This window comes from Lygodium microphyllum, chromosome 19 (assembly GCF_053477565.2).
Source record: "Lygodium microphyllum isolate KBCC chromosome 19, Lygodium_microphyllum_v1.1.10, whole genome shotgun sequence".
Taxonomy (NCBI): domain Eukaryota; kingdom Viridiplantae; phylum Streptophyta; class Polypodiopsida; order Schizaeales; family Lygodiaceae; genus Lygodium; species Lygodium microphyllum.
The window spans coordinates 51392189-51420013 of NC_141153.1; the positions used below are offsets into that span (position 1 = coordinate 51392189).

General features: G+C 41.9%; 1 protein-coding gene across 4 annotated transcripts; it reads right to left on the reverse strand.

The window, feature by feature from the left end:
- Positions 1-289: 289 nt before the first annotated feature.
- Positions 290-27253, reverse strand: LOC148019861 (uncharacterized protein YGR266W-like). 4 transcript variants are annotated; one of them, XM_087700064.1, is made up of 7 exons: positions 26853-27253; positions 26361-26584; positions 25836-26285; positions 25178-25567; positions 24514-24877; positions 1315-1544; positions 290-1009 (listed from the first exon to the last, which is right to left on the reverse strand). In XM_087700064.1, exons 2-7 carry the CDS (start codon positions 26580-26582, stop codon positions 839-841), a joined length of 1827 nt encoding a protein of 608 aa, XP_087556190.1. In that variant the 5' UTR covers positions 26583-26584; positions 26853-27253; the 3' UTR covers positions 290-838. The 4 variants fall into 4 exon arrangements, with proteins under 4 accessions (XP_087556190.1, XP_087556188.1, XP_087556187.1 ...); XM_087700062.1 differs by having other exon boundaries at positions 25836-26584; positions 26853-27014; positions 27100-27248; XM_087700061.1 differs by having other exon boundaries at positions 25836-26584; positions 26853-27252.
- Between the last annotated feature and the right edge of the window lie 572 nt (positions 27254-27825).

Sequence of the window (27825 nt, forward strand, 5' to 3'; positions counted from 1 at the left end):
GAGGTGGTCTTCACTGGCAGCTTGATGTTGTGTAGCATGCAGGTGTTCTCCCTAGGGATGATTTGTCTCATGGCATGTGACAATTTCTTCGGTTCCTCTGCTGTCCATTTAATCAATTTGTGACTCTTGTGCTTTTCCAATAATTAATACAAATACAATTATCCTTTACGAGAAAGAGAGAGAAGGGAGGAGAGTTTTGATGTGGTAGGAACAGAGTCCAAAATGCTCTCTGAGAGAGAGAGAGAGAGAGAGAGAGAGAGAGAGAGAGAGAGAGAGATGTGTTTAGGTAATGTTACAGTGCTGAAGAGCTTGATGATCACAATTGTATTATTCCGCAAAGACATAAAAAACGAGTATGGGCAATGGGATGCACACATGCTCTCTGCATATGTCTAGGTGAGATGTCATTGTTTTTACAGGGGATGCAAATATGGTTAGTTGTAGAAGGTGCACCTAAGATTTCCATCAGCATTTTTCTAACGAATGTTAGAGCACACAATGACTGGTCGCATTGATTCTCATCTGCTAATGCCTTTCACAAAGCTAGGTTGCCTATGATGGGTTGGAAAGTGATATACCCCAAACAGGCTGTACTGATGTTGATTGTTATAGCTTAGGCATTGCAAGCATGGTAGCAAATATGCCCCCATATCCTCAGATGAGACATTGATCTCCTCATTGTTGCCAGCCTTTTTGTTTGATGCCCTGAATGAGAGCTCCAGGCTCTCCTTTTGTATGCTCTTTCATGTCTGCATTTGCTGCAGCTAGCTCAGAAATCTCCTAACCTTTCTAAGCTCCCCTTTGTCTGCCTCATGCTTATAGTATCTGTCATACTCCCTCAACAAGCCTTTAAAGCCACCTCAATCAGCTTCCGCTTACAGATCTGAAACGGCAGTGTTATGGTACAAGTTGATGTCTCCTCCTGCAGATTGCTCATCTTTTTCCCCAGTCTTATTGGTCTCATGAACTTTCCTTTCACAAGTTGTGTGATGATCTCTGGTTTCTCATCCTGAAAGATGGTGTCAATCACACAGTAAGGGTCAGCAAGCATCAGATCCCATAACCCATTCCAGTTAATCAAGCTGAGCACAGTCATTGCCCTTTTTTTAAAGTGATTTTAAATAGCATTGAATTTTTGCATTCTCTCTCTCTCTCTCTCTCAAATGAGTGCTCTTAAAATGGCATCATGTATAATGTACCTCTTCTAAGGAGTGCATATATGGCATGTTACAATTCTGAAAAGACTGCTCTAAGAATGGCACTATGTATAATGTACAATGTACCTGTTTGTATGAAACATAATGTATAATGTACCTGTTCTGTACCAAATGTAATGAATATTTTGCCATAGTTCCGGTTCCGAGTCCAATTGAAATGATTAAAGGTAATATCTTCACGTATGTGGCCCAGTTGCTCAGCAAAACGCAGGAGATAATATACTGGCCTGGGCAATGGCATGTTTGCAATAGCACTGGTGGTTAGCTGGTAATAGAGAATCTCCCCGGACTTCATAATGCTAGAATGGCCCCCACAATGTACATCACCTGAAGAAACTCTCACTTTTAGTTCACAGACCAGGAGGATTGCTTTAAATTTAGCCTAAAGCTAGGCTTTAAAAACTAAAATCTGCAATGGCTTTGACACTTTTTTACAGCTTCAAATCTTGACTTTGAACTAATAACTCCGAAAAAAACTATCAAAATATTTCACCTGAATTATCAACAATTTTACATATTTCTCCAACAGATTTCCAGCTCTTATAAAGTCTGTACAGTTAGGGAAACTGAATGTGAGGGTGACAGTCGTATTCTCAGGTTTCAGCCTCTCAGACTACTAAAAGCTTATAAATGTGTAATAAGTGCCAAGTTCTATAGGTATCGGGAGATTAGACACATTACAGGCACACTTGCAGTTGTGGTATGCCATGGTTAGGCTGGACATTGCTTTGAACCATCTAGTTCATCACTCAGTCCTTGTGGCACACTTGTTTGGAGATTGGGTTAGGCCATAACAATACAGTGATGTAACTGTGTCTAAGGCCTTATCACTTGTTTCAATCCAAACCTTGTCTTCACATTACTTTTAACGGTACACGGTTCCTAGGTACATTAAACATGTATAAGTAAGATGTATGCTAGACTATTTGTAAACCTAGGTTAGGTGCGCAAGTCTAGAGTTCTTGACAGCTGAGTAACGACAGAAACTCCCTTGTTGCACCCAAAGATAAGCCGTGTGTAAGCTGAGATCCCATCTAACTTCTGTGTTACTGCTGCTTGCATTGACTACCTTTGATTTCCTACCATTTGAGTAAGTTGCTGGACACCAAATTTGTGATAAGCATTCCACACTGATTACAAGCCAATATGCTGTGTTTTGATTTACATTCAACTTGCCTGCCCCTTTCTTGGCGGGCCACAGTTCATGATCTGTCCTGCATATGATCATCTCTATTGTTTGACACTTTCCTCACTTTCCTGTTTATTTACTAGTGTTTTTAGTACTCTCACTTTTTTCAGGTTACTGTCCACTCTAGTGTGCTACTGCAAGAGTTTTCAGCCCACTCACGGCTACCAGTTTCTGTTTCATCTTGCCTCAGTTTGATGTGAGTGTCCCTGCAAGTTTTTTCCACCTATATCCTCAAACAGTTTGCCACATGGCATGTCTGAAACAAGGCAAACTTTTGTCTGCATGTTTTGTATCCACTATGGCTAACCTCCATTTAGTTGTCAATCCTCCAGTAAGTAAAGCTAAGCGAATACTCCTATGAAGGGACCCTGGACCATGCTAACCTCTACATTGTTCCAATTTTATGACATGTCTCTGAAGATACTCTCTCTCTCTCTAGAGATTGCTGAAATTTCAAATAATAATCAGATGTACAAGAGGCTGCCTGACCAGCATGTGAAAAGCCATATTCACCTGTAGAAAACCCACGAGTAATTATCAAAGTCATGTGAATATCTCTTACCACAGGAGCAGCCACATCACGAATGACAACCACTACTACTATCATAGAAGCTATTTGCCACAACAATAAGCCTCTAATGTGATCGATATGACCATGAAATCCAGTGGTCTAGAGTCCAAGATAAGAGCACTTCTAGTATGCCGAATGTGTCAAAGGTCAATTCGACACAAGAAATGAAACAAATGAGAATGTTGTGGCTGCAATGTGTCAATCTTGAGTAATCTTCCCAAGTCCATGTGCAAATAATAATTCATTGGGATGCCGAAGAAGTCCAAACTTTGGAAATAAAATCCGAAATCTGTCCACCAACTGGGTAGGAAACAAAAACATCAATTGCAGTTTCCACACCTATAGTGCAAAATACACAATGGCCACTAGCAATCTTGCATCATTGCACCAATAGGAAAACTCCAATAAGAACCCTCTAGATAAAAAATTTGCCCTGATATGGAGGCTTTGAATTCCATAGCTATAGCAATCTATCTTGCTATTTTGTGCATCTATCTCTACCTCTTAAGTCCGCTATGTAGAATGCGAAACTTTAGTATGCCCGTTATAGACATATAAGCATTGGGAGTTTGATGACCCTCCAGAGATGTCATATGGTAGATGCATTGCCTCCAATGGAGACTCCACCTCATGCATGCGAGGGATGCATTTTGGGCAAGATGCACAAGTTTGCCTTCAAAAAGGATGTAGTGTATGTTGTTCGAAAAATGCAGCTTATTCACTTTGATGTTTGTGGTCCTGTGAGGACATGTGCACTTGGGGGTCATCTTTACTTTGTTACATTTATTGATGACTGCTCAAGGTATACATGAGTGTATGGATTGAAGGCTGAATTTAATGTATTCATGCATTTTAAACATCTTGTGGCAAAGCTTGAGGTTGAAATTGGTTTAAATTGCAAATACTTGGCATAGATAGAGGGGGGGAGTACACGTCTTGTGCATTTGAGACATATTTGTTGGATTGTGGCATTACGCATCAAGCCACCGTTAGAATGACTCCTTAGCAAAATGGAGTTGTTGAAAGAAAGAATCGCACTCTCATGGAAATGACTCGTTGTATGTTGAAAAGCAAGGGGCTACCTCATAAATTTTAGTTAGAAGGGCTTCAATGTACAAATTATGTATTGAATTATATACCTATAGAGGCTTTGAAGACAATTATACCGTTCAAAGCTTGGCATGGCAAGAAACCCAAAGTTGACTACTTTCAAGTGTTTGGTTGCATAGCCTATGCACATGTTCTGAAAAAGCTTCATACGAAGCTTGATGATAAGGCTGTAAAATGTTTTTTTATTGGGTACAATTCAGAAAGCAAAGACTATCGCATATATAACCCATGCACAAAGAAGGTGTTTATCAATAGGGGTGTCATATTTGCTGAAAATACAGCATTGTCACATGACCAGTTTCAAATACGAGTCACACATGACATTGATGATATTTTTGAAGGCCTTTTACCACTTTCTTTGGAGTCCCTGCCCATTGTAAATGGCAAGACAGACTTGTTACAACAAGCTATTGCTATTCCATGTGAAACCAGCCTTGCTTCTCGGATAGGGTGGTTTAACCTGATTAAGCACTTAATTACAGCAATTAGCAAATGAACATAAACTGAAATGCTCACTTTACCTCCATAAACTTGGACAGTGGACACCTTGTTGGCCCCAAAACTGGCGCCCCTTTCGGTATTTCTTTAATTTCAATTGCTGATGGATAAATTACAAGCTGAGATTTCACGATCTCCTTGGCTGATTCAAAAGCTCCTTGTTGTTCCAATAATCAGCAAAGCATTCGGGCAAATTGCCCCTTGATTTTCACCCAGGACTTGCTCTAATGGAACCCCAACTGGTCAAATGCTGCCCCAAATTCACAATAGATGGGTTGGCATCTAAAATCCTCACAATTCCACGAATTTAAGGTGCTGATTTTAGTGTACAATGCCTTTGACTGATGGCATGGGTCCCAAGGTGGCTGCTAAACCCTAATTACTGCTGTAATTTAGGGTTTACAGCAGTAAACTCTCTGCTGTCCACCAAATTTGGCTGTACTCTGCTACCCATGGCTGAGAATTGCTGAGAATACCTGAGCATAGATTGGAGGAGATGAGAGAATGCTATAGAAAGAGAGAAAATCAGCTGAAATGTATCTTCTGATTCGTAGCTCTGATGACAAATCTGATGGCACCAACAGCTTCAAAAGGGGGATAAAACACTAGCTTAGCTGGCGAGCCCTCCTCTCCTACCGCCGCCTCTCTTGAGGCGGAAGAGAAATCTTGCTGCCCCCTATCCTGTCGCGGCGCGCGATCAGTCGTCGTCGCCCATTAGAGTCAAATCTGATCACCTCTTCTCCCTCTTCCAAGCTCCGAACAGCTGCAATTCCACTTCCACCACCCTCCAACAGCCTTCTCCCTAGTTGCATGGGAAAGTTTTGCCAAGTGGCAGCCTTCCTAATGCATTTTCGGCCATTAAATTAATTTTTCAGAATTAATTAATTCTGAAAATTAATTTCAGCCCTTTTGACCCTGCCCAAAATTAAACATGCCCATCTGTAATGAAATTGGCTAGGCCATTTGCAACTTGGAGTGGTTCCCAACCTCTGTTGACCCTTAGACTAGCATTAATTAATTAATTAATGTTAGTCCCTAGTGTCACCACTGACACTTAATGGCCAAACAAGTGTCCTAGGGTCTAATCTGGCACCAACTGACCACTAAAACTCAGTTGGCATAACTTAACACAACTTTTGCCTTTAACACCCACTGCATCCTCGGGGTCCTTGGCCCGTTCCCATGAAATAACTGCCATGTGCATCACATGTGCTAAACAACCTTGCACATTTGATTAGTAACTTATTCAAATGTTACTAGCAAGATTAAAGCATCTAAAAATTTCATGTCCCCGTGACACCATGTGCTCTAAACAGCAAGGTATTGATAAGGGTTTGCCACATGCAGTGGAGGTAGAAGTTCAGTATGAAAGGGCTGTTGTAAATGCAGCAAAAGCAGTCCCGAGATGGTTGTTATAAACTCTCTAGGAGAGTTAAATGGATATCCCTTCACCTCAATACACTAGAACGAATGCTAGACATGCAACACATGATGCAGGGGGGCACATTTGGCTGATATAACGGAAGTAGATGATTGTGATGAGCATGTGTTTATGAGCTCACTGTTGGATGATGATAAACTTATTTCCTTGGACGAAGCTCAATAAGATATACATTGGATGTAGGCCATGTAAGAGGAGTTAGACTCCATAGCCACTAACTCTACATGGGATCTTGTGGATTTACCACCTGGCAAGAAAGCCATTGGCACTAAGTGGGTTTGGAAAGTGCATCACTTGGACATTAAAACAACATTCTTAAATGGGGATTTGCATGAGGATGTTTATGTGTCCCAACCTTTAGGGTTTGTGATTAAAGGGAAAGAGCACATAGTATGCAAGCTATATAAAGCTCTTTATGGTCTTAAATAAACTCATCATGCATGGCACTCAAAATTGATGCATATTTGGCCAACAAAGGGTTCAAAAATAGTCCAACTGCTCCCACTCTATACATTAAGAATGAAGGGAGGGACTTGTTGATTATCATTCTTGATGTGGATAATATGCTGCTCATTGGACCTATTGAGGAAAAAATTGCAAATTTTAAGGCTAAATTAACACATGCATTTGCTATGTCAGATGTAAGCTGTCTACACTACTATTTGAGGATTCAATTTACCCAAAATCAGCATGGTATCATCATGTCATATTTACATAGGTTTAATATGTAAGATTGCAAACCTATGTGTACTTCTATGGAGCCAGGCTTAAAGCTGTCTATGAATGATGGTGAACAAATACATGATGTTGCAATTTATAGCCAAGCTATTGACTGCCTCATACCTTTGCAATACACGTCTTGACATTCAGTCTATAGTATCTCAAGTGAGCAGATATACGCACATCCCACGGACCACACATTGGCAAGCTGCTAAGTGCATCTTCAAATATTTACAAGGTACTCAATCAAATGCTTTATTATTTCCCAGGGGGGGAACTTGCATCTACAACATTACAAAGATTTGGATTGGGCTAGTGATACAAACACTAGGCAGTCTACTAGTGGACATTGTTTCTTTCTGGGCCGCTCATGCATTTCATGGCTAAGTAGGAGACAGCCTACAATGGCTACCTCGTCTTGTGAGGCTAAGTACAAGGCAGTCTTCACCACAACAGTGGAATGTGTATGGCTATGTAGATTTTTGACTGATCTACAAATTTCTTTGGAGGGTCTTACACCCATTCTTTCGGACAATTAGAGTGCTATTGCATTGGCACAAAATCCTGTGTGAAAGACATTGAGGTACATTACCATTATGTCAGAGAGATGCTATGCAAGAGAGATCAGTTTGATGTATGTGCCTACATAGGAGAATGTTGCACACATTTTCACCAAAGCACTTCTTCGTGAGAAGTTTGAGGCTTTTCGAAAGTCCTTGAACTTGCTATCCTTTGGCGATTAATCTTCTTGTACTTCTACCACATTGGCACTGTAGAAGGGTGTTAGAATTTGCCAATTCTATGGGGAGTGCCCAATGTTTTAGTTAGTTGATTTGTAGTGTGAACACAACTACATTAATAATTTGTGTCACCGCTTCTAGAGTTAGTTCTAAAGTTAAATTAACTCTAGGATAGATCTAACTAACTTAAGACCTATTGTACTTGCATTCTATTATTCTAGCACTTGTATCTTTTGAGTGTGGAACTACTGCCCGCTTGTGCTCATTGTCTTGTGTTCACTCACTCTCTCTCTCTTCCTCCATTTTCAACATTGGTTGCATCAATTCTTGCAAAGATTTCTAGTTCAAAGAAACAATGGTATGAAGAATGAAATCATACTTATCATAGCAGTCTGCACCATTATGAGACAAACATGCAACGGCCTGCCTTGTGATTTTCAATATACAAATATACACCTTATACAACCAAACATCCAATCCAATGAAAGCTTGGGTGCCACAACCACCCCAATGGGATAATCCAAATGTCTAGTAATCATCTCTCTCTCTCTCTCTCTCTCTCTCTCTCTCTCTCGGAAAAAAAAGGAAACAAAACGGAGACCCCAAACCCAAGTCTCAACCCTACACTCCTTTCATATTAATGAGTACTCTCTCTCTTTGGAGTCTCAAACCTACACTCTTTTCATTTAATGTTTGCTAATCTCTAGTATTTTTTCATCAGCCACTACTGCGATTTTGTCATTCTCGTCCTTGCCACATCCTATCAAGCTGTTTGCCACCCTAGAACAGGTGTTGAGTAGCGCTGACTGCAGTATTTGACTACATTTTGCAACTTCAAATTTTTCATCAGCCACTACTACAATTTCGCCATTCTTGGCCTTGCCACATCCTAGCGAGCTGTTTTCCAACCTAGAACAGGTGTTGAGTAGCATTTTAATTTTTGCTACCACCTGCATTTTTCAGCTGGCAAATATCAGTTCCAGCCATATCTCAGCCAGCCCAGTCCTTCCAGATCTGTTTCCAGCAACATTTAGAGCTGCTTCCACCATCCTGCATGCAGACCTGAAATTTCACATTTAAGCCCTAACACAATGTTCCGATTTGTGTTTTCACTCAGATGGAGGTCATCATCACCTAGAGTCACTTTCTACTCAAGGAATGCTCGACATCTGCATTTTGGCATCAGCTGATCAACCTGGCTTTGCATTAGGGTGCACAATCTAGGAGCATCCTGGATGTGTGATTTTGGCTTTGCATTATGATTGGGGAACCTAGGAGCATCCTGGATTCGCAATTTCAGGAGGATAGCCATGTATTGAAGCATCACCCATCCCCAAAGAGATTTATTTTGAGAATGAAGACCTTGGCCATACTGAGCACCTATGATTTGTGGGAGTTATGTCATGGGAACCTCCAATCACTCAGGTGGTCACACAGTTTGCTAATATGCCAATGTTTAGTGGACCATCCTACACCATTTAGGCAAATGCACCTCACACTGGCTACACATCTCCCTTGAGGCAAACACACAGTCATCATGCCATGCACTTCAGCATCACATGTAGCACCTAGTCAACTAGAAGCCTACTCAATGCTACCCAATTATCCAACACCTCACTCATCATTCCACTATGGCCAAGCATGAATTTAGTGCCAGACTTGCTTCAACGGGTCAAACTAAACAACTTGGTGAAATCTCATGTGCCTATATCAACATTGACCAAAAACTCCAAGAGTTCAAGATCATTGAGAGGAATGACTTGACCGTCAAGTTGGCCTGAGTACAAATGCTTACTCGCCGAATTTGCCACCACTGGCCCAAAGAAGTCAAATGATCACCAAACCATTTTGTTCTTGAATGATTTGACGCCCAAATATTTCAATTTCATGAAGTATGCAAGATTTTTTGATATGGTTCATGAGAAATCCCTATTGCCATACCATTGGAGATTGGCAACTCTATGCTCAATGTCTTGCTTCAAGGCTTCTTGAGGAGGTTCTTGGTAGTCTATTAGAGCTCTAAAAGCTCTCTTTTGTAGCATTGGCACCTTGCAGGCCAATAGTGTAAGACCACGCTGGTTGTGCCTATTTGTAGGCTCTTCTTCTTGGCTTCTTAATAGCCATACACAGGCTGTAGTCGCTCTTTTGGGCTTTGAAAACCCGTTGGCATTGGCTACACACTCCTAACACTGATATCAAGCCTTGGCATTAGTGTTTAGAGTCCTCGGAGGGGGCCCTTTTATCCCTCTCAAAATGGGAAGCAAGGGGTTGGGCTGAATGACAACAAAGACCCAATCGACTAGTGAGGAACAACAAAAAGACCCAATAGTGAAGAGCAAAGTATCTCCCAATCAATATTAAATCTGGTTTGGCAAAATATCCCGAAGAAAAATAGGTATTTTCGGCATTGCTGGGAAGGCTGGTCATTTTGATGACGAATGTTATTCAAAGGCCAAGGGTAGCACGTGCAAATCCCGATCCTATACTCCACCTAGGACCTCATGCCCAGCAAGAGAGGGCAATGCTTCTGCTTCCCCACACTCAAGATGGGGTCATGCACTAGCACCTGCAGCCTATCCACCATGCTCGCAGGGTGCTCACATTGATCAATGGAGATCTGCTGGTCATATGACCACTAGATCACCCTCATAGCCAGCCCCACCATGGTCACCAAAGGGGTTGTTTGACTAGCCCGCTACTCCTCCCATGGACTTGAATCCTCAAACACACTCCATCTCCTTTGGGGATGGGCAGGACATGTCCTTGATCGCTGCTTGTAAGTTGTCATCTACCTCTAGTGTACAGCCAGAAGTGGTTGAGTCCAACTTCCAACAAGACCCTCCCATCCAGCAGATTGTGTGAGCTTAGCACCTCCTTTGGTTCATATGCTATGCTACCGACCGAGTTGGCAACTCTCTTGGTGGAGCTACCATCTTAGCCGGCAAACCTTATGTTTTGCTGCCTGAAATCATCATCGACATCCTGCTGGCCACCAATGACATCACCATCCAGTGGACTGCTGCTGCTGCATTTTGGGATTCGTAATGTGTATGACACAACACCATTCTCAGCTCATCTTTGCCCTAGTGAGGCCCTAGTCCTTATGCCACAAAGGTTTGAGGCCCCTCATTGTGTCATTCACATTCTCATACACATCTTTCATTGAGAATTCTCCAAAAATGTCATCGTGTTGTTTGTTAACTTAAAAAAGATGCATTACACATTAAATCTTCATTAGATCTTTAAAACAGCCCAAATTCAATCACCAAAATTTTTGTGTCCCATAAGCCAAAACCCTAATTTTGGGAGGATCCACATCTATAAATAGGAGGCTGCCTAGCCACTCTGTTCTCCTTGTTTTGCAAGTCCCAGCCATCAGCCCACACCATCCAGTGGCCATCACGCCCTTGCAACTGCTCCCACATCTACATCGACATTTGGCAATCTATTTGCTGCTGCATTTTCAGCCTTGTTGCTGACATCAGTAGATGCACTGTCTCCACCTCTGGTGCTACCTGTGTCATAAGTTTTCCACGTACTTTTTGGTAGGGCCCTAGATGAAGTCCACCAATCAATAAAGAAGAAGGGTTTGGTGGGTGATTAGTGTAAAGACCAATGTGACACAAGTGCCTACCATTTTAACACTAGAAAGTTGTCCATTGCCTTGTGGGTAAAGGGTAGGGGAAAAGAAGGCTTCCCACCGCTGAAATATGTGCGCCCACAAAATGGACACCCATTTGAGTGCCCATGGCAACGTATAGCCAGACTCAATAGGACAATTGGCTCATAGTGTTCTATAATAGGGGACTCAATGTGCACTACCATTTTCATCCCTTCATTCCTCCCCCTCCACTTTTAGTGCTAGCTTTCCTCCAACATCATGAGTACTCTCTCTCCTCTCTCATCATCAACCTGCTGTCTCCACCCTATCACAGCTTTCAGCCCTTCTTCATCCTCATCCAGCCTTGGTGGCCTGTCTTGAATGTATGCAACAACATACCAGCCTCTAGCAACAGCACAACTGCTGCCTTGTAGACCCACATCACTGTTTCAGGTTTACAGCTACAACCCTACCTGCCTCACCTCTAAAGGCTATGTTTTCTGCTGTAGCTGTGCCCAGATGCTGAACACATCCCTAAGGGCTGTTGTTTGCATCTTGCAGCCATTCATATTCGACATTTGCAATCATTGAGGAGGGCCGATCATGAAGGCAAAAAATCTATTGTTGTTTCGTGGATTTCTGCAAAGCTTTTGATACGGTACCACGTGCAAGACTCATGTAGAGGTTGCAAACCATTGGGGTCCCAGTAAATATGCAATGTTGTATTTATACATTATATGAGACAGTGACAGGTAGAGTACGAGTGCTTGGAGGCATAACAGACTCGGTGTCTAGCATGGTTGGTGTAAAGCAAGGCTGTCCACTCTCTCCTTTGCTGTTTGGATTGTACATTGACGAGATTTCAGATTACATACAGAGATGGGGCGGTATGGCAGCCAACTTGGCAGGGGTATTGATACCAATTTTGCTATATGCAGATGATATTGTGCTCATCTTAAATTCACTTGAGGGGCTTCAGCGACATCTGGATGCATTGCATGTGTTTTGTGAAGAGAAAGGCCTCAAGGTTAATCTTGGAAAGACTAAAATTATGGTCTTTAACTCCTCAGCAGCTTGGGTGACACACTCAAAGCATCACTTTATGTATGATGGTTAGTTTTTGGAAATGGTTAGACAATCTGTGTACGGGCCATAGTTTTCATGGAAGGAGACTTTAGAGGCTAGGCTTGCACAGGCATATGTAGCTTTGGGCACTCTAGAGTGACAGTATGTGCACATACAGTTCCAGGAACCCCATACCAAATTGTGGCTCTTTGACACTTTAGTTATGCCCACACTACTCTTATGGAGCAGCCATTTGGGGCCCAAGCCTTACTAGACGGATGCCTCTCATGGACTATAACAGACCTGAAGCACAACATTATGATGGCTGGGAACATATGGAGAGACCGCTGGTCATGATGATAGCACGTATGATAAGGGCGAAAGCCTCAATACCACAAGAGTTCATCCAAGTAGAGTTGCGTGCAGCACCCATTGTAGTGGAGACACTATTCCACGCAATCACTTTCCTACAGAGGATATGTCAACTACCTAAAGACCGATACCCTAGGCTAGCTTTGGAGTCTTCAAGACAGCTTGCAGTAAAGGGAGATAGATAGTGTTGGTATGCACATATGAGCACATGGCTGAACTTGCATGGCATGAATATAGATAGATTGCCACCATTCGATTATAGCCTTGATTGTCTCACTTTGAGTCTCAGCCATTCAGAGTTGAATAGAGTGATCAGAGAAGACATCACTAAAATGAAGACAGAGAGGACTTGGTCCAAGCCACCTTTCCCATTAGGCATGAAGATGGCACAATACCAGTGTCACTTCTTGCAACTTTCCCATGATGGTCTCATAGTGAGGCTGAGATATATGGATGCTCAACTCTCTCATGGGCTTCGAGTTGCTATTGGACAAATTCGCACCCCATCACCTCAGCTAATGATTGAGACAGGTCGATGGAGTCATGTTGCAACAAATGAGAGGATATACCAGCTTTGTGGATGGGAGCCAAAGACAGAGGCCATGAGCATTGCCTCAACCTTTGCAGGGTCCATACGAAGCACTTTTCTTATCATTGATAACCTTTCTATGCTTATACAGCTCATTGAACACAATGTCCGAATGCTTTCTATGCTCTGTCTCATTCTTTGAGTAGACAATTATGTCATCAAAGAAAGTACCCACAAATGCTCTATGTAGCTTGAAGATGCGATCCATCATTTGATTGAAAGTGACAAAAGCATTCACAAGTCCAAAAGGCATGACAAGAAACTCATACAACCCAAAAGGTGTCCTGAAAGTTGTCTTAAGCATATCCTCTGGTCTAATGTGTATCTGATGATATCCATTTTTCAAATCTAAACAATTGAATATGGCTTCCCCCTTCAATCTATCCATAATATCATCAATCCGAGGGATCGAGAACCGGTTCTATATTATGATCTTGTTCAAAGCATGATAGTACATGCACGTACACCATGAACCATCCTTTTTCCACACCAAAAGCATTGGAGAATAAAAAGGAGATGAACAAGACTGGATCAACCCTTTTTCTAACAGCTCATTCATTTGAATCATAATCTCCTCTTATTGGATTGCACCAACTCTATAGGGTGGCTTATTAGGTGGGTTACTTACAGGGATAAGATCTACACCATGATCTTCAGGACTCTCAGGTGGTAGTTTCCCTAGAAGTGACTAAGAGAAGCAATCACCATACATTTTCAAAAATGGCATGCAATCCTTCTCTTACTTAGACATATGTTTAACATTCTCACTATCATCCTTATCCTTAGTAAAAACCAAGTATGCTGAAAGATGATTTTTAATTACTTCGTTGTCCACATATCCTTGTATATGCAATCGAAGCTTTCCGATAAGTGTTGTGACGGACTCTACATGACCCTTACATGCTATTCCAACTTCTCCCATAGGTTCCATCTCATCCTTTCTGATGCCTAAATGGGCTACCATGTCTACAGAGATGAAGCTGGCTCGTGCACCATTATCAAAGAATATTAATGCATGTTGAAGCTTGATCCCTAATTTTAACCCATGCTCTACACAAGTCAATAGTATCATCATTGGGCTAATCACTAACAACACCAAGCACCCGCATGGAGTGTCTCCTCAACGATTGTGATCTTTGGGATTTTGTTACAGTCCCTATACCACCACCGTAGATCCTCATGATGGTGTGACCGCAGATTCGGTAGCTTTATGGGATCGGAGAGCTCACTCTTCTCTCCTTTTTTAGCTATACAAATTCTGTGCTTGTGTATGTTTAACATATCTGCACCACTATAAAGATTTGGAGGAGATTAGCATCTCTCTTCTGGATCCAGAAATTTGTGCATTGCTTATCTCAAGTTGAAGTTACGACAACTCTCTGTCGCAGATTCCCCTACAATGAGGGATCACATCCACAGGATGGAGGAGATTTGGGATGAGCTTTCATTCCTTGATACATACATTTCTTCAAAGGACCTAGATGTGACACTTCTCTCACATCTTTCGTCACTGACCTGCGAAGTGTTCTACACCAGTCTTCCTACTTCTCGTAGCCAAGAGACTCACCTGGGAGGAGCTAGTCCCATTGGTGCTTAAGCAGGATACGCATCACAGTGAACCAAATTCTTGCGGAGCCTATGCACACGAGAATGTTTATGCGGTTTTATCTACAAGTACAGGACAAGCCAAGTAGAAGAAAAAGAAGCAAAAGAAGTTGGAGTCATCTTCCAACTCTGATATAGATTTTGAGGGGAAGCATAGAGGATATCCCACGCATCCTCATTGTGGGAAGACCTCGCACCTTGAGGGGAAGTGTTGAAGGATATACCCTCATCTTCATCCGGGAGCGAAGGGTGGATCTACATTGGACCCTTCCTCTACCTCTACTTCGTCACTCGCTATTTCCATTGAGTCAATGTTCCTACACATTTATTAGGTGGGGGAACCTTCTTGACAATCTCTTCTTCTGAGTAGCCTTGGCTCATTGCCAATGGTGCATCAAGTCCTATGACTCCTCGAGGTGATTTGTTACAGGTTCTTCGTCCATCCAAGGGTATCATCATTGTTGGCGACATTTCTTCGATGCCAATTAGTGGTGTTGGCACCTTGCCTCTTTTGTCTAGATATCCATCGAGCTCCATTTCTAAGGCCCTATCTATTCCGGACTTGGGGCTCTCTCTCCTCTCAATTCATGGCCTTCCTCATCTTGGCGCCCGTGTTGTGAGGCTTACTTGCCTATAAGCCTCAGTGTCCGAGTCAAGCGAGGATATTAGGAGCTTTGACATCATCTTTATTTATTATTTTATGTGTTTTAGACACTTTAGGTGGAGGGCACATTAGTGCTTTTTTTTGTGCACTTTTGGCTATTTTTTAGGGGGTTTAACCACATTTAGGATTTTCCCTCTTTTTCGCCTATATATAGGCAACTTACCCTTCCACTTTCATTATCCATCATTGATCCTTCATGATCAACCAACTCTCCTCATTCTTTCCTGCCACCCTCGGATCAACATCTCCTTTGGCCTTTTGCCGCATCTAGAATCTGAGAGGGGGTATTAGCAGTCATATGTATCTTGTGTGGTCATCTCTTACTTGTGATCCTTAATCTGAGTCAAACGAGGACATTAGGAGCTCTGACATTGTCTTTATCTGTCATTTTATGTGTTTTACACACTTCAAATGGAAAACGTATTAGTGCATTTCTTTTTGTGCACTTTTGGCTAATTTTTAGGGGTTTGACCACATTTAGATTTTTAGGGTTTTCCCTCTTTTTTGCCTATATGTAGGCAAACTGTTTGCTAAACTTGCAAATGATAGTCCATATCCCATCATTCTCTGTAGGTATCCTAGAAAGCTCAAAGATGAAATCCATAGCAATGTCTGCCAAGGCCTGTCTAAAACAGACAAGGGTTGTAACAAACCAGACATCTTTTGTCTATCATGCTTTACCTTTTGACATATGATGCATGTCTTGACAAACTGCTCCACATCATGCCTTAAAGCTAGCCAATAAAAGAAATGCTCCACTGCTTTGATTGTGGCATCAATATCTCTATGTCTTGCATATGGAGGAGCATGACTTTCAATGATCACTCTAGGCCTCAACTACTTTGTGATACACAGTCCTCCATGCATCATCAGAAAGCCATTTCTAAGCACAAAGTACTCATGGGTCTGGCCATTGCAAAGCTGATCATAAACATTAGCGAAATCTAAATCCATAGCATAGGTGCTCCTTCATGGCATCCAACTCAATGTGATAAACCATGCTGATGGCTGAAATTTGTGGCTTACATCACAATGCATCAGCCACAACATTCTTTTTACCATCAATATGTATAATCTGAAAATGAAACATAGAGAGAAAACTTGCCCATCTCGTATGCTTCTCTAACAACTTTGTCTACATCAGAAAGTACCTCAAAGTCTAATGGTCTGTCTGCACTGTAAATTCAGCCCCCAACAAATAATGTTTTCTAGGTAGACAGTGCATGAATTACATCCAAGAGCTCTTTCTCATAGACTTGCAAATTCTTTTCTGCACCGTGGAGAATTTCAGCTCTCACAAGCCACAACTCCGTCATCCTGCATAAGAATAGCCCCAATGTTGTTACCACATGCATCACACTAAACCACGAATAACTTCCTTGGATCAGGCAACACAAGCACATGATTTAAAGTCATCTTTTCCTTCAACTTTCCACATGCTGAAATTTTTATTGCTGCCATCTAAATGGCACATCCTTCTTCTGCAAAGCATACAATGGAGATGTAATTTCAGCAAACCCGCATACATACTTCCTATAATAAGAATATAAATCCAAGAAGCTGTGGATCTCATGTACATTCTGTTGAGAAAACCTTCATCCTTCACCCACAGTTTGGGTTTTTGTGTTTCTGCATTCTGCGTTTAGGGTTTGCATCCCCAAAAAGGAGCGCCACCCTATACTGACTGTGTCTATTTATAGGCCACTCTCTCATTCATTTCTTATGGCTAATTCATTCAATCCGTTACCTCTTCTCTCCAGCCTCTCCACTACCCTCGCACCCCTTTGGGACGACATTGCGGTTCGTGGTTCATGGCTATCTTCATCATCTTCCTTGTGCTACGGCACCCTTGTTTCCTTGTATCGTGATTCAGATCTTCATCGTTCCATTCATCAAAGTTTCTTCTCTTTTTGCTTCTCTTCTTTTCTCAGTGTTTGCTGAGTTCACTCCATGTTTCTTCCTGCAAATCCTATTGTCTCGCAGGTACGTCATCTTCTGACATGGTATCAGAGCTCGGTACGCTCAAACAGCGGCAAAGATCCTCCATTCCAGTAAAGGCAAAGACCGGTGGTGAGTTCGGCATCCACTTCCCTTCTTCTTCCGCTGCATCAACACCCTAATTGACGGCTACCCTCTCCTGCGTTTGCTGTTTTCGAGCCTACATTTAGGATTTTTATTGCTGCCGCCTCCACCTCCCAGTCAGCAGGCGGCTCCTCCCTACTGACTGGCCGCTGTTTTCTGCAACTTGGCGGCATTTTCCTGTCAGCCGACGGCTACACCCAATTTGTCTACATTTTTTAGGCTCCTGCTGCTGGAGGTACTGGCTGCAGACTGGTGGTTCCACCCAGCCAGCTGGCGGTCCTCCCTTCTGTTGGTCTGTGTTTACAACAAGTGGTTCTTCCCTATCTCCTTGCGTTTGCACAAGCTACTACTGGTAGATCAGCCAATCAGCTGGCAACACAAATTACACTTTTTTTTCTCAGCTAGCGGCTTTTTCCCACAATTGGCGACTGCACCTTAACCGTTAGTGGTTCTTTTTTACCATTGGTAGTTCAACCCTTCCAACGTTTGCACTTGGCAGCTCCTTCCAATCTATCAACGGCTCTGATACAGGCGGTTGTTTTCCTCCTCTTGGTAGCCACACTCTTGTAGCCAGCAGCCCACTTTCGACCCTTCCCCTGCCCTCCCACCCCTTGAGTTAAACATTGTGGCTGACCTTGTAACTAGCCTGCCTTCCGTGGATGGGTGGTAAATCCCTGATTACAACTTAATTACAGCAGCAAACAATTAGTGCAAATCTGAAAATACAAATTTACCTATTGATCTTGGACAATGCACACTTGATTGGCCCCAAAATTGACTCCCCTTTCAGTATTTCTTTAGCTTTATTGAAGAAGAAGTTGATTTACAATGGGATTCTTCCAATCCCTTTCGGTATTCCAACTCTCCTTGCTGCAATGAATCACCAGTAACTCTTTAATCCGATTTGCCCCTTGATTTGGGCAATCAATTGGCCTTCACCCGCTTTGATGGAGATGGAAATGCCCCAGAATGCCCCAAATTCAATTATTTGCTGGTCCATCCACTTGAATAGGCTAAAAACAGCTTCAGCCCCGTTCAATCCAAGTCTCGGAGCTTCCAATTTCCGGCACGCTTTCCAAGGCTGCTGCTAAATCTTAATTTTTGCTGCAAATTAGGGTTTATAGCAGAGAAATCTGAACTTTCTCAGCCTCCAAGGGTCCAAATGCTGAGATCTTCGGAGCAAAGCTATGAAATGGCTAGGAGATGAGAGAGAAAGCTGTAGAGAGAGAAAATTCAAAATTTTCTCGCGAAGAATGACTGAAAATCAGTCAAACGCAGCTGCTGCCCTACCACGACAGCTTGTAGATGCAAAGAACTGAAGAAAATCAGTCATTTACAGCTGCTATTCTATCTCAACAATCTGTAGATGCTGTCTCCTGCTGTTGATTGGTCTTCTCTTGCCCTTGGCAGCCTCAAAAGGTCTTCCAATGGCTACAAATCAGACCAGCAACCTCCCCTCCCTCTCCCTTTCAGGTTGAATTTATAGAAATACTTCTCTCTAGCCTCTAAAGACGTTTTTCAATCTTGCATGGGCATTTTTAACAAGTAGTAGCCTTCCCAAATGGTTTTTCCAGCATTTTAGATATTAATTTTCAGTTTTTCAATACTGAAAATTAATCTAATAATTATTTCGGTGCCTTGAAAAATAATCTGACTGGCCAATAATTAAATTGGCTAGGCAACTTCCATTCTCAAGTGTCTCTGCACCATCTTTGACTATCCGATTGGAGTTAGGTACCATTAAATACCACTTGTCTAGTATCACCAAGTGACACTTATGGCCAAATGGATGACCTAGGCTAACAACTGGCACCAGATACTACCAAGTACTTGTGCGACATAACTTATAGCAACTTTTGCCTTTAACATCCCGTGATCTCTTCGGGTCCCGGCCTCGTAAATTTACTTTAACCCCAATTGCACCTCACATGTGTAAATCATCTTTGTACTAGGGCACTTGGACAAGTGAATAATTTTCCCACAAGAGACACTGTCCAAGTGGCACCTGTTGCATGAGCATTCTTCAGTATATAGCATTCCATCTCCATCCCATTCTTCTCTTATTCCCCTTTTTGGACCTAAGAGGGGGTGTTGAGAAACCCTTCACCCTTCACCTGTAGTTTGCGTTTCTGTGTTTTGCATTTAGGGTTTTCGTTTAAGGTTTGCAGCCCCAAAAAGGGGCGCCACCCTAGATTGACTGTGCCTATTTATAGGACACTCTCTCATTCATTCCTTACGGCTGACTCGTTCAGTCGTCACCTCTTCTCTCCAGTCTCTTCACTACCCTCACACCCCTTCAAGAGAACATTGCAGTTCGTGGTTTGTGGTTCATGGCTGTCTCCATCACCTTCCTTGTGCTATAGCACTCTTGTTCCCTTGTATCACATTTACTCCATGATTCAGATCTTCATCATTCCATTCATTAGAGTTTTCTCTCTCTTTTCTTCTCTTCTCTTCTCAGTGTTTGCCGAGTTTACTCCATGTTCCTCCCCACAAACCCTACTGTCTTGCTGATACGCTATCTTCTAACACATTCTTCAATGGTGGCCATGAGTGTATTTTCTCAACCTTTACAGGGTCCATACAAATACCGTCAACCGATATAATGTGTCCCAAAAAGTGGATCTCATGCAAAAAGAATTCATTTTTCTTATCATTAATGACCAGTCTATGCTTACACAATTCATTGAATGCAATGTCTAAATGCTTTCTATGCTCTGCCTCATTCTTTGAGTAGAAAATCATGTCATCACAGAAAGTATCTACAAATCCTCTATGTGGCCTAAAGATGCGATCCATCATCCGATTAAAAGTAGCAAGAGCATTTGTAAGTTCAAAAGGCATGACAAGAAACTCATATGATGTCCTGAAAGCTATCTTAGACACATCCTCCGGTCTAATGCATATTTGATGATACCTACTTTTCAAATCTATACGGTTAAAAATGGTTGCCCCCCTGTGATCTATCCATGACATCATCGATCCGAGGGATTGGAAATTGATTCTTTATCGTGATTTTGTTCAAAGCACAATAGTCAATGCACATACACCATGAACCATCCTTTTCCTACACCAAAAGCACTAGAGAGCAAAACGGTGGAAGAGCTGGGCTGAATCAGCCCTTTTTCTAGCAGCTCATTCACTTGGCTCATAATCTCCTCCTATTGTGATGTAGACTTTGTAGAGTGGCTTATTAGGTAAGCTACTTCCAAGGATAAGATCTATGCCATGATCTTTTGGCCTTTCACATGGTAGCTGCCCTGAAAGTGACTAAGAGAAACAATTAGTATACATTTTCAGAAATGAAATGTGATCCTTCTCTAACTTTGACATGTTTCCAACATTTTCATTATCAACCTTATGCTTAGTAAAAACCAAGTACGTTGAAAGGTGATTTTTCATTACTTTTAAAATGGCAATAGTCAATATGATAGCGAGAAATTCTCATTTCAACTTTATATCAATTGTATGGGTTTTGCCCTTATGCTGAATAGTGATCACTTTTGTATGTGAATCAATCACTACATGCATACAATGGCACCATGGCATACTGAGCAAGATATCTCAATCCTCAAGTGGAGCAATAAAAAACACTTCACTGTCCAAATGTCCCTAAATGTGCAACCGAAGCTTTCCAATGAGTGGTGTGATAGGTTCTGCATGGCCTTTGCCACCATTCCAACTTCCCCCATGGATCCCATCTCATCCTCTCTAATGCCTAGATAGGCTGGTATGTCTATGGAGATGAAGTTAGCTCGTGCACCAATATCAAATAATATCAATGTATGTTGATCTTTGATTTTGCTCCTCTGTATAACTCAGTAGCATCATCATTGGGCTGATCACTATCTACATTGTGTACCCATCCCATTGATGTTTTGGTCTTCTTAACCTTAGGATCTCTCTAATTTTCTAATTTTTCAGCTTGCTGCCTATTAGAACAATCCTTTGCAATATGACCCTCTTGCTCACAGATGAAACATTTATTTGCAACCATTAATTCCCTATAGCGTGCCAGCAATTTACAAACCTTTCTTTGTTGTGCTGGCCTCTTTTCACGCCAATTTTCAGATTTGCCCATTTTCTCAACCTTTGACAACTTATTATTTGGCTTATCCCCACTCTCTTGGAAGTCCAAACATTTTCCACATACCAATGCATCAGCTGTAGCAGCAATCTCTATTAGCTAAGACATGCTAGACACGGTGGATTTACTGTAAAAATTCCCTGATTCCTTTTGGCGACCCACATATATGCTTTTCCACTTACTCATAAAGGGGTAGTGGATGATAAGAAGTAACATGTAGCAATACATTCCAAAACTTCTTATTGTATTGCTCTAAATTCTTGCATTCTTTTGCATCAAGCTTATTCCAAGCTCTCATGAGGTCCACCTCAAAAGTGCTTGTTAACCAATTTGATACAAGCATTTGCTTGAACTATACCCATATTGATGATGCTCTTCCTTGCATTAAGAGTGTGAACCACCACTGCAATGCATTCCCCTTCAAAAAAGTGGGTGCCTTTCAAATCTTAGAAGATTCGGTAAAGTTTCCCCCTAAATAGGCTACATCAGACTACTGAATGAAAGTCAAAGCTTTCAGCCTATCTTGTGCACCATTGAAGGACTCAAACTTCACTCCTTTTCCATCCTTATCATAGTCTTTTTTGCTGCCTCTTTGGGAGTCAAGTTGTCTAAAACCAGCCATTCTTTTTGGAAAGGATGGTAATTCTTTGATTAAGCACTTAATTACAACAATCAGCAAATGAATATACTTGAAATGCACAAATTACCTTAATAGTCTCGAACATTGGACACCCTATTGGCCCCAAAATTAGCGCCCCTTTTGGTATTTCTTTAACTTGATTACTAATGAAATAAGTATAAGCTGGGATCCACAATCTCCTTGTTGTAGCAACAATCAGCAATCAATTCGGGTTAATTGCCCCTTAATTTTTTACCCAAGACTTACACAACTAGAACCACCAAGTAGCCAAATGCTATCCCAAATTACAATGAATGGGCTGGCATTTGAATTCCCTCATAATTATACAAATTTCAGGTGCTAAATTTAGTATACAATGCCTTCATCAATTGGCATGGGTCTTCAGGTGGTTATCAAACCCTAATTTCTGCAGAAATTTAGGGTTTACAGAGCAGAGATCTCTCTATTGTCCACTAAATTTGGCTGAGATCTGCTCAAAATGGCTGAGATCTCCAAAGAATGGGTTAGAGAAAATGAGAGAAAGCCAAGATGAGAGAGAAATCTGATTTTCTTCGTGAGAAAACTCTAAACTCTACCTACTGCATGCTCCAACCTGCATTTAATGTAGTCACCTACTGTAAGACACCTTCAAAATGCTGTCATTTGATCACCAATGCTGTTGCCAACCCTTGGAAGGTGACTCATTGCTGTCCCCTACCTATTGAGGCTCCCAAATGGCTATCTTTTGCAACAAATTGCTATTCTTTGATCAAAAAATAAACCAGCAACTCTCTCTCTCTCTCTCTCTCTCTCAAGCTGTAAACTAATTGAATGGCTGAGACCCAGCCTCCAAAAACGTTTTCTCAGTTTGCATGGGCATTTTTGCCAAGTGGCAACCTTCTAAACCCATTTTTCAGCATTATCCAACCATTTAAATAATTTTTAGAATTAAATAATCCTGAAAATTAATTTCAGCCCTTCTAACCCTGTCCAAAGTTAAATGTGCCTATCCATAATTAAATTGGCTAGGCCATTTGCAACCTAGAGTGGTCCCCAACCTTTGTTGACCCTTAAACTAGCATTAATTAATTAATGCTAGTCCCTAGTGTCACCACCGACACTTATTGGCGAAACCACTGCCCTAGGGCCCAACTAGATACTAATTGACCAACACAACCCAATCAACATGACTTATCACAACTTTTGCCTTTCACACCCATTGCATCATCGGGGTCCTTTGCTTGTTACTATGGAATATCTGCCATGTGCATCACAAAATGAATATCTTGGTAGAGAGCTGAAGTGGAAAGGATGGTGTATTTGCCAACTGAAAAACCCAGAAAGCATTTGCAGCAGCACACTTGCATTGCTGGTCATTGAGAGTAGAACAAATGATTACTCGGGAGCAAAGGAAGACAATGCTATGGAGATTCCTGCAAGCCAGCACCTACTCTCTGAGTTACTGTCAGCACCAAAGGTCAACAATAGTTACTGTTGGCAGCAATTCTATACAGCATTTACTTTTGATTCCTGCAAGCCAGCATCTACTCTCTAAGAATACAATAAGTATTGATACTGTCAGCAGCTGGCTTTGACTTGTTCATAGCTCTATGGAGGTTTCTTTCTCAAACACTCTAATTCTGCATAGGTATCTGATGTTTGACCTAGCTCTTAAAGCTCAGAGCCTTCTCTGTTGTCATGCTCAAGTCCCTCTGTCTGCATTAGTAGAGGCATTGTGGTATTGTTCAGCATCATGCAATGTATGTCGGTCACATGGCTCTTGCCCAACTCAAGCCACCGACTGAAAGGGAATAGCAGCCCCGCCCAGCCCCCCCCCCCCCCCCCCCCACACACACACACACACAACCAAAAAAAAAAAGAAAAAAGAAGAAAACAAAAAGCCCAAACCCCCAAAAACAGAAAAAAAACCCACCCCTACCCCATATCTGCTGTTGAGTACTGTGTGCATGCATTTAAGTCAAAAATATCAGTTCACACAGGTAACGTAGACACAGGAAGTTCATTCACTTAGGATGAAGATTTCAATTAGCCATATGAATAATCTTTCAAACCCCAACTGCTAAGACACACTATAGTAAAGCAGGCTTGCCAAGGCAAAGACTGGATCAACATGACTGAGTGTTCTCTTTAAATCTTATTACAGAGCGTGTTTTCCCCTGTTTGCAGCTTTGATGGAGAAGGTTCGAGTGAAATGAAATTGAGGATTTAAGGAGATCAAGAGTTGGAAAATGCTGTGTGGCATTATATGTTTGGTTCATAAAAAATGACTTTGATAAGCATCACAAATTGGCACACAACAGTCACTAAAGTCAGTGATCTTACCTCCCAGAATCAGTACATCACGACCCTTTCTAGACACTTTCCAAAGATACAAGCATTCAATCATCTCTACTTGCTCACGCTCATGAGCTGACCAATGCCCTTTGAAGTCTTCCAAACGCTGAACAGTTTGTCCAAACACTTTTGTTATAGAAGGAACAAGAAATACAAGTGGAGCAGGAGAGCAGACTACTAGAACATTGATATTTTGGAAAAGACCATTGATCCCCAAAGCCATCTTAATGTCTCCCCACTGTCTAGACCCAAGATACGGTTTTTTATCATCATCTTCACGATGAAAAGTTCGAGACCCACGTATATCCAGAAACATAAGCCCAACATTGCCAATCACATGGAAATGATAATCCTGAGAGCACAAAGAAAACTAGAAGGATCAAAAGCTGACACTTATACAGATCAATACAAATCCCAAAAATGCAGACAGTTCATAAGCTTGTGTCAAACAACAGATTTATTTGGTTTGATGAGAACCATACACCTGGAACCCATTCCAGAACACTTTCACATATCTAATCCATCTCTACATGGAAGAGGTGGCAGAAGGACCTTATCCAGAACCTTCCTGAAACTTCACTAACCCCTCTTTCATCCCTCACAGGCACAAATTTGTACCAGATATCCAGCTAAAGGGTAAAATAAAACTGACCTTTTTTATTTGCTCCAATTTTGCAAAATTGACATCTTCATACAGTTGTCGTTGATATTCCATTGACACACGCCATGCACATCGTGCTATGAAGAAGTCAGCACTCTCCCGATTCCGATCAGAAGGGTTGTCTCCCCAGTTGTCCCTTATCTCATGATCATCGTATATCATTAGGTTGGGGCAGTTTGCAAGACATCTGGCAGTGTCTGTATGATTCCAGGTATCCCTGTATACTTGTCTGTATTTTTCACATATCTCATCTTGCTTTGTTTCCCAATGCTCTTTATCAACATTTTTCAATATGTCTTGGGCAATTTTGAAACAATTTGACCATTTATCACGATTCTTTCCAGCTCCAGCATCCAGCCGTTTATCCCCATCACCATAAATCTGCACATATTGTTTGGAATGAATAGAGCATAAAAAGAAACTCTTGCAGGTAAAAGGAGTAACAACTGCAGTAGTGAATTGTTGCAAAGACTATTATGAACACTCAAAAAAGGATATCAATAATCAACTAATAAGTGTTCTACTTCTGTTTTACCCCTCCCAACACCCATAGCTAAACTTCCTCTACCATGCTTCACCCTAATGAAGCAAGTATAGGTGCTATTATGAGGGAAGTATGCTAAAGAAAATGAAAGAGAAGACAGCTTACCTGATCACCAAGATGCACAATAAGGTCCAACCTCTGCACACTTTTAAGAAGGTGGGACCAAAGGTCGGACAAAGGGTTAATGGTCTTCTTGGTAATGAAGATGCTGTTGCAGCTGATAGAGGCCATGCAAAAGCTCTTGCCGGGTAAGGCTGGGTAGGTCTGAAAACTGCTTGGCACAACTGCTCCTTCACATCCATGAACATGCACCCTGTACCGTGTACCAGGTTTGAGCCCTGTAAAATGAAACACGCCTGCTCGGCATGCTGTAAGCAGCACAGTTTTGGTGATTGGGTCCCCAATGTCTTCATCAATTGTCATTTCTGTCAGGGCATCCCTTTGTGGTAATGGGGATGATGGGGATGAGGGGGATGAGGGGGATGACCATTTCCTTCTGAGAAGAGATCCAGACGTTTTCCTTAAGAACCTAACAGTGTGATGATGGCTTTGATCCTGCGAATGACGTTCTGCAAGATCAACAGCCACTACTTTTTGCAAAGTCATCACCACTTCTGTTTGTTTGCTCACCTCCAGCATAATACGGGCTGATGTGGATGTTACCAAGCCTATCACAGGCCCAACTAAGACCACAGGGATGTCCTTGTCCACGTGTTTCTTTATAGGCTCTGAAGAGCGACCAAGCTTCCCCATTGCATCCACAATCTTGGTGCGAGCATGCACCTTGGCAGCAACGTTCCATCGTGAGAGCCGAAGGGGTGCCTTGCGGACAGCGTTCTTGATTTTTGTCATTTCTGGGGTTGAATAGGAATCATTTGATGTGTTAGTTAAACTGAACTTACAACCAACAGAGAGGAACTTACACTTCTGTATATATATACTGAACCTAAAACAAATTTTCACATTTCTAAGGTAGAATATGAATCATTTGATGTGTAAGACTAGACTGGATTCAAAACAACAGAAAGAAACCTACAATTCTGTATATGTGCACCGAGCCTAATACAACAGAAAGAAGCCTACAATTCTGTAAATGTCTGCTACAATTCTCTGAGTCCTCACCATGGCAATGGCAGCGATATCGGCAATGATCTTCTTCAGCAGCAATTTAAAAGGCTAGCGATCAACTCGCCAATCAAGAGGTGAGCTGTTGCAGAGTAGGAGCATGAATCGAGAAGTGATCCTGCATCTGAAGGTTGGAAATCACTTGGGTGTATCGGACCCCTGACTCAAGAAAATATGCCGTGAGAACGCCTGATAGTGCCAGGGAAAAGGCTCGATGGTGTGATGGGAGATATAAGGACTATACCTGGCGTGTGCCCCCTCGTTTCATGGTGGGTGAGCCTACTGATTTCACACAGCAAGCGATGCTTTATCTGTGGGCAGGTCTAAACAGAGGATATCGTGTTCTGGTTAGAGAGAGAGAGAGAGAGAGAGAGGGCCAGCTAGCGAGAGCGAGAGAGCGAGAGAGCGAAATCCTTCTTTTCTTCATCGGCTAACTAACCGTCTACAAGTCTCGACCCGCGGAAATGCCCGGCCCGCTGACGTGGCAGCCGACCAGAATCCTTGACGTGGCATCACGTATATCGCCAGGCTGAACCTCACCTCACTGAAACGCAACATCGGGAAATTTTCCATCTCCCAGGTAAACTTCTTTACAGGAATTTAAATTTCCTTTTTCACAATAGTGTTGGCATCACATTAAATGCATCAAGGCCAATGCCCCCCCCCCCCCCCCAACCCCAAAAAAAAGGGTGGTAGCATGTGCAAAAACCTTTAACTCAAAAACAAGAGGGATTTTGGCAATAGTGTCATGGTGTAAAGGTTGAAATGTGTGTTGAGTTATAGGTGTGCGTGACTTCAAACCCTACGTCTCACATCCCTTATCAAATTTGTTTGTGTCCAAAATTAACAAGGTTTTTTAATGAATACAAACATTTTATACATCTCAAGATTTGAAATTAAAGTGTTTTTTTGACATTTTTGTAACTCATTTTACACTAGACCTCAGTTTCTTATGAACATTAGTTGAGGC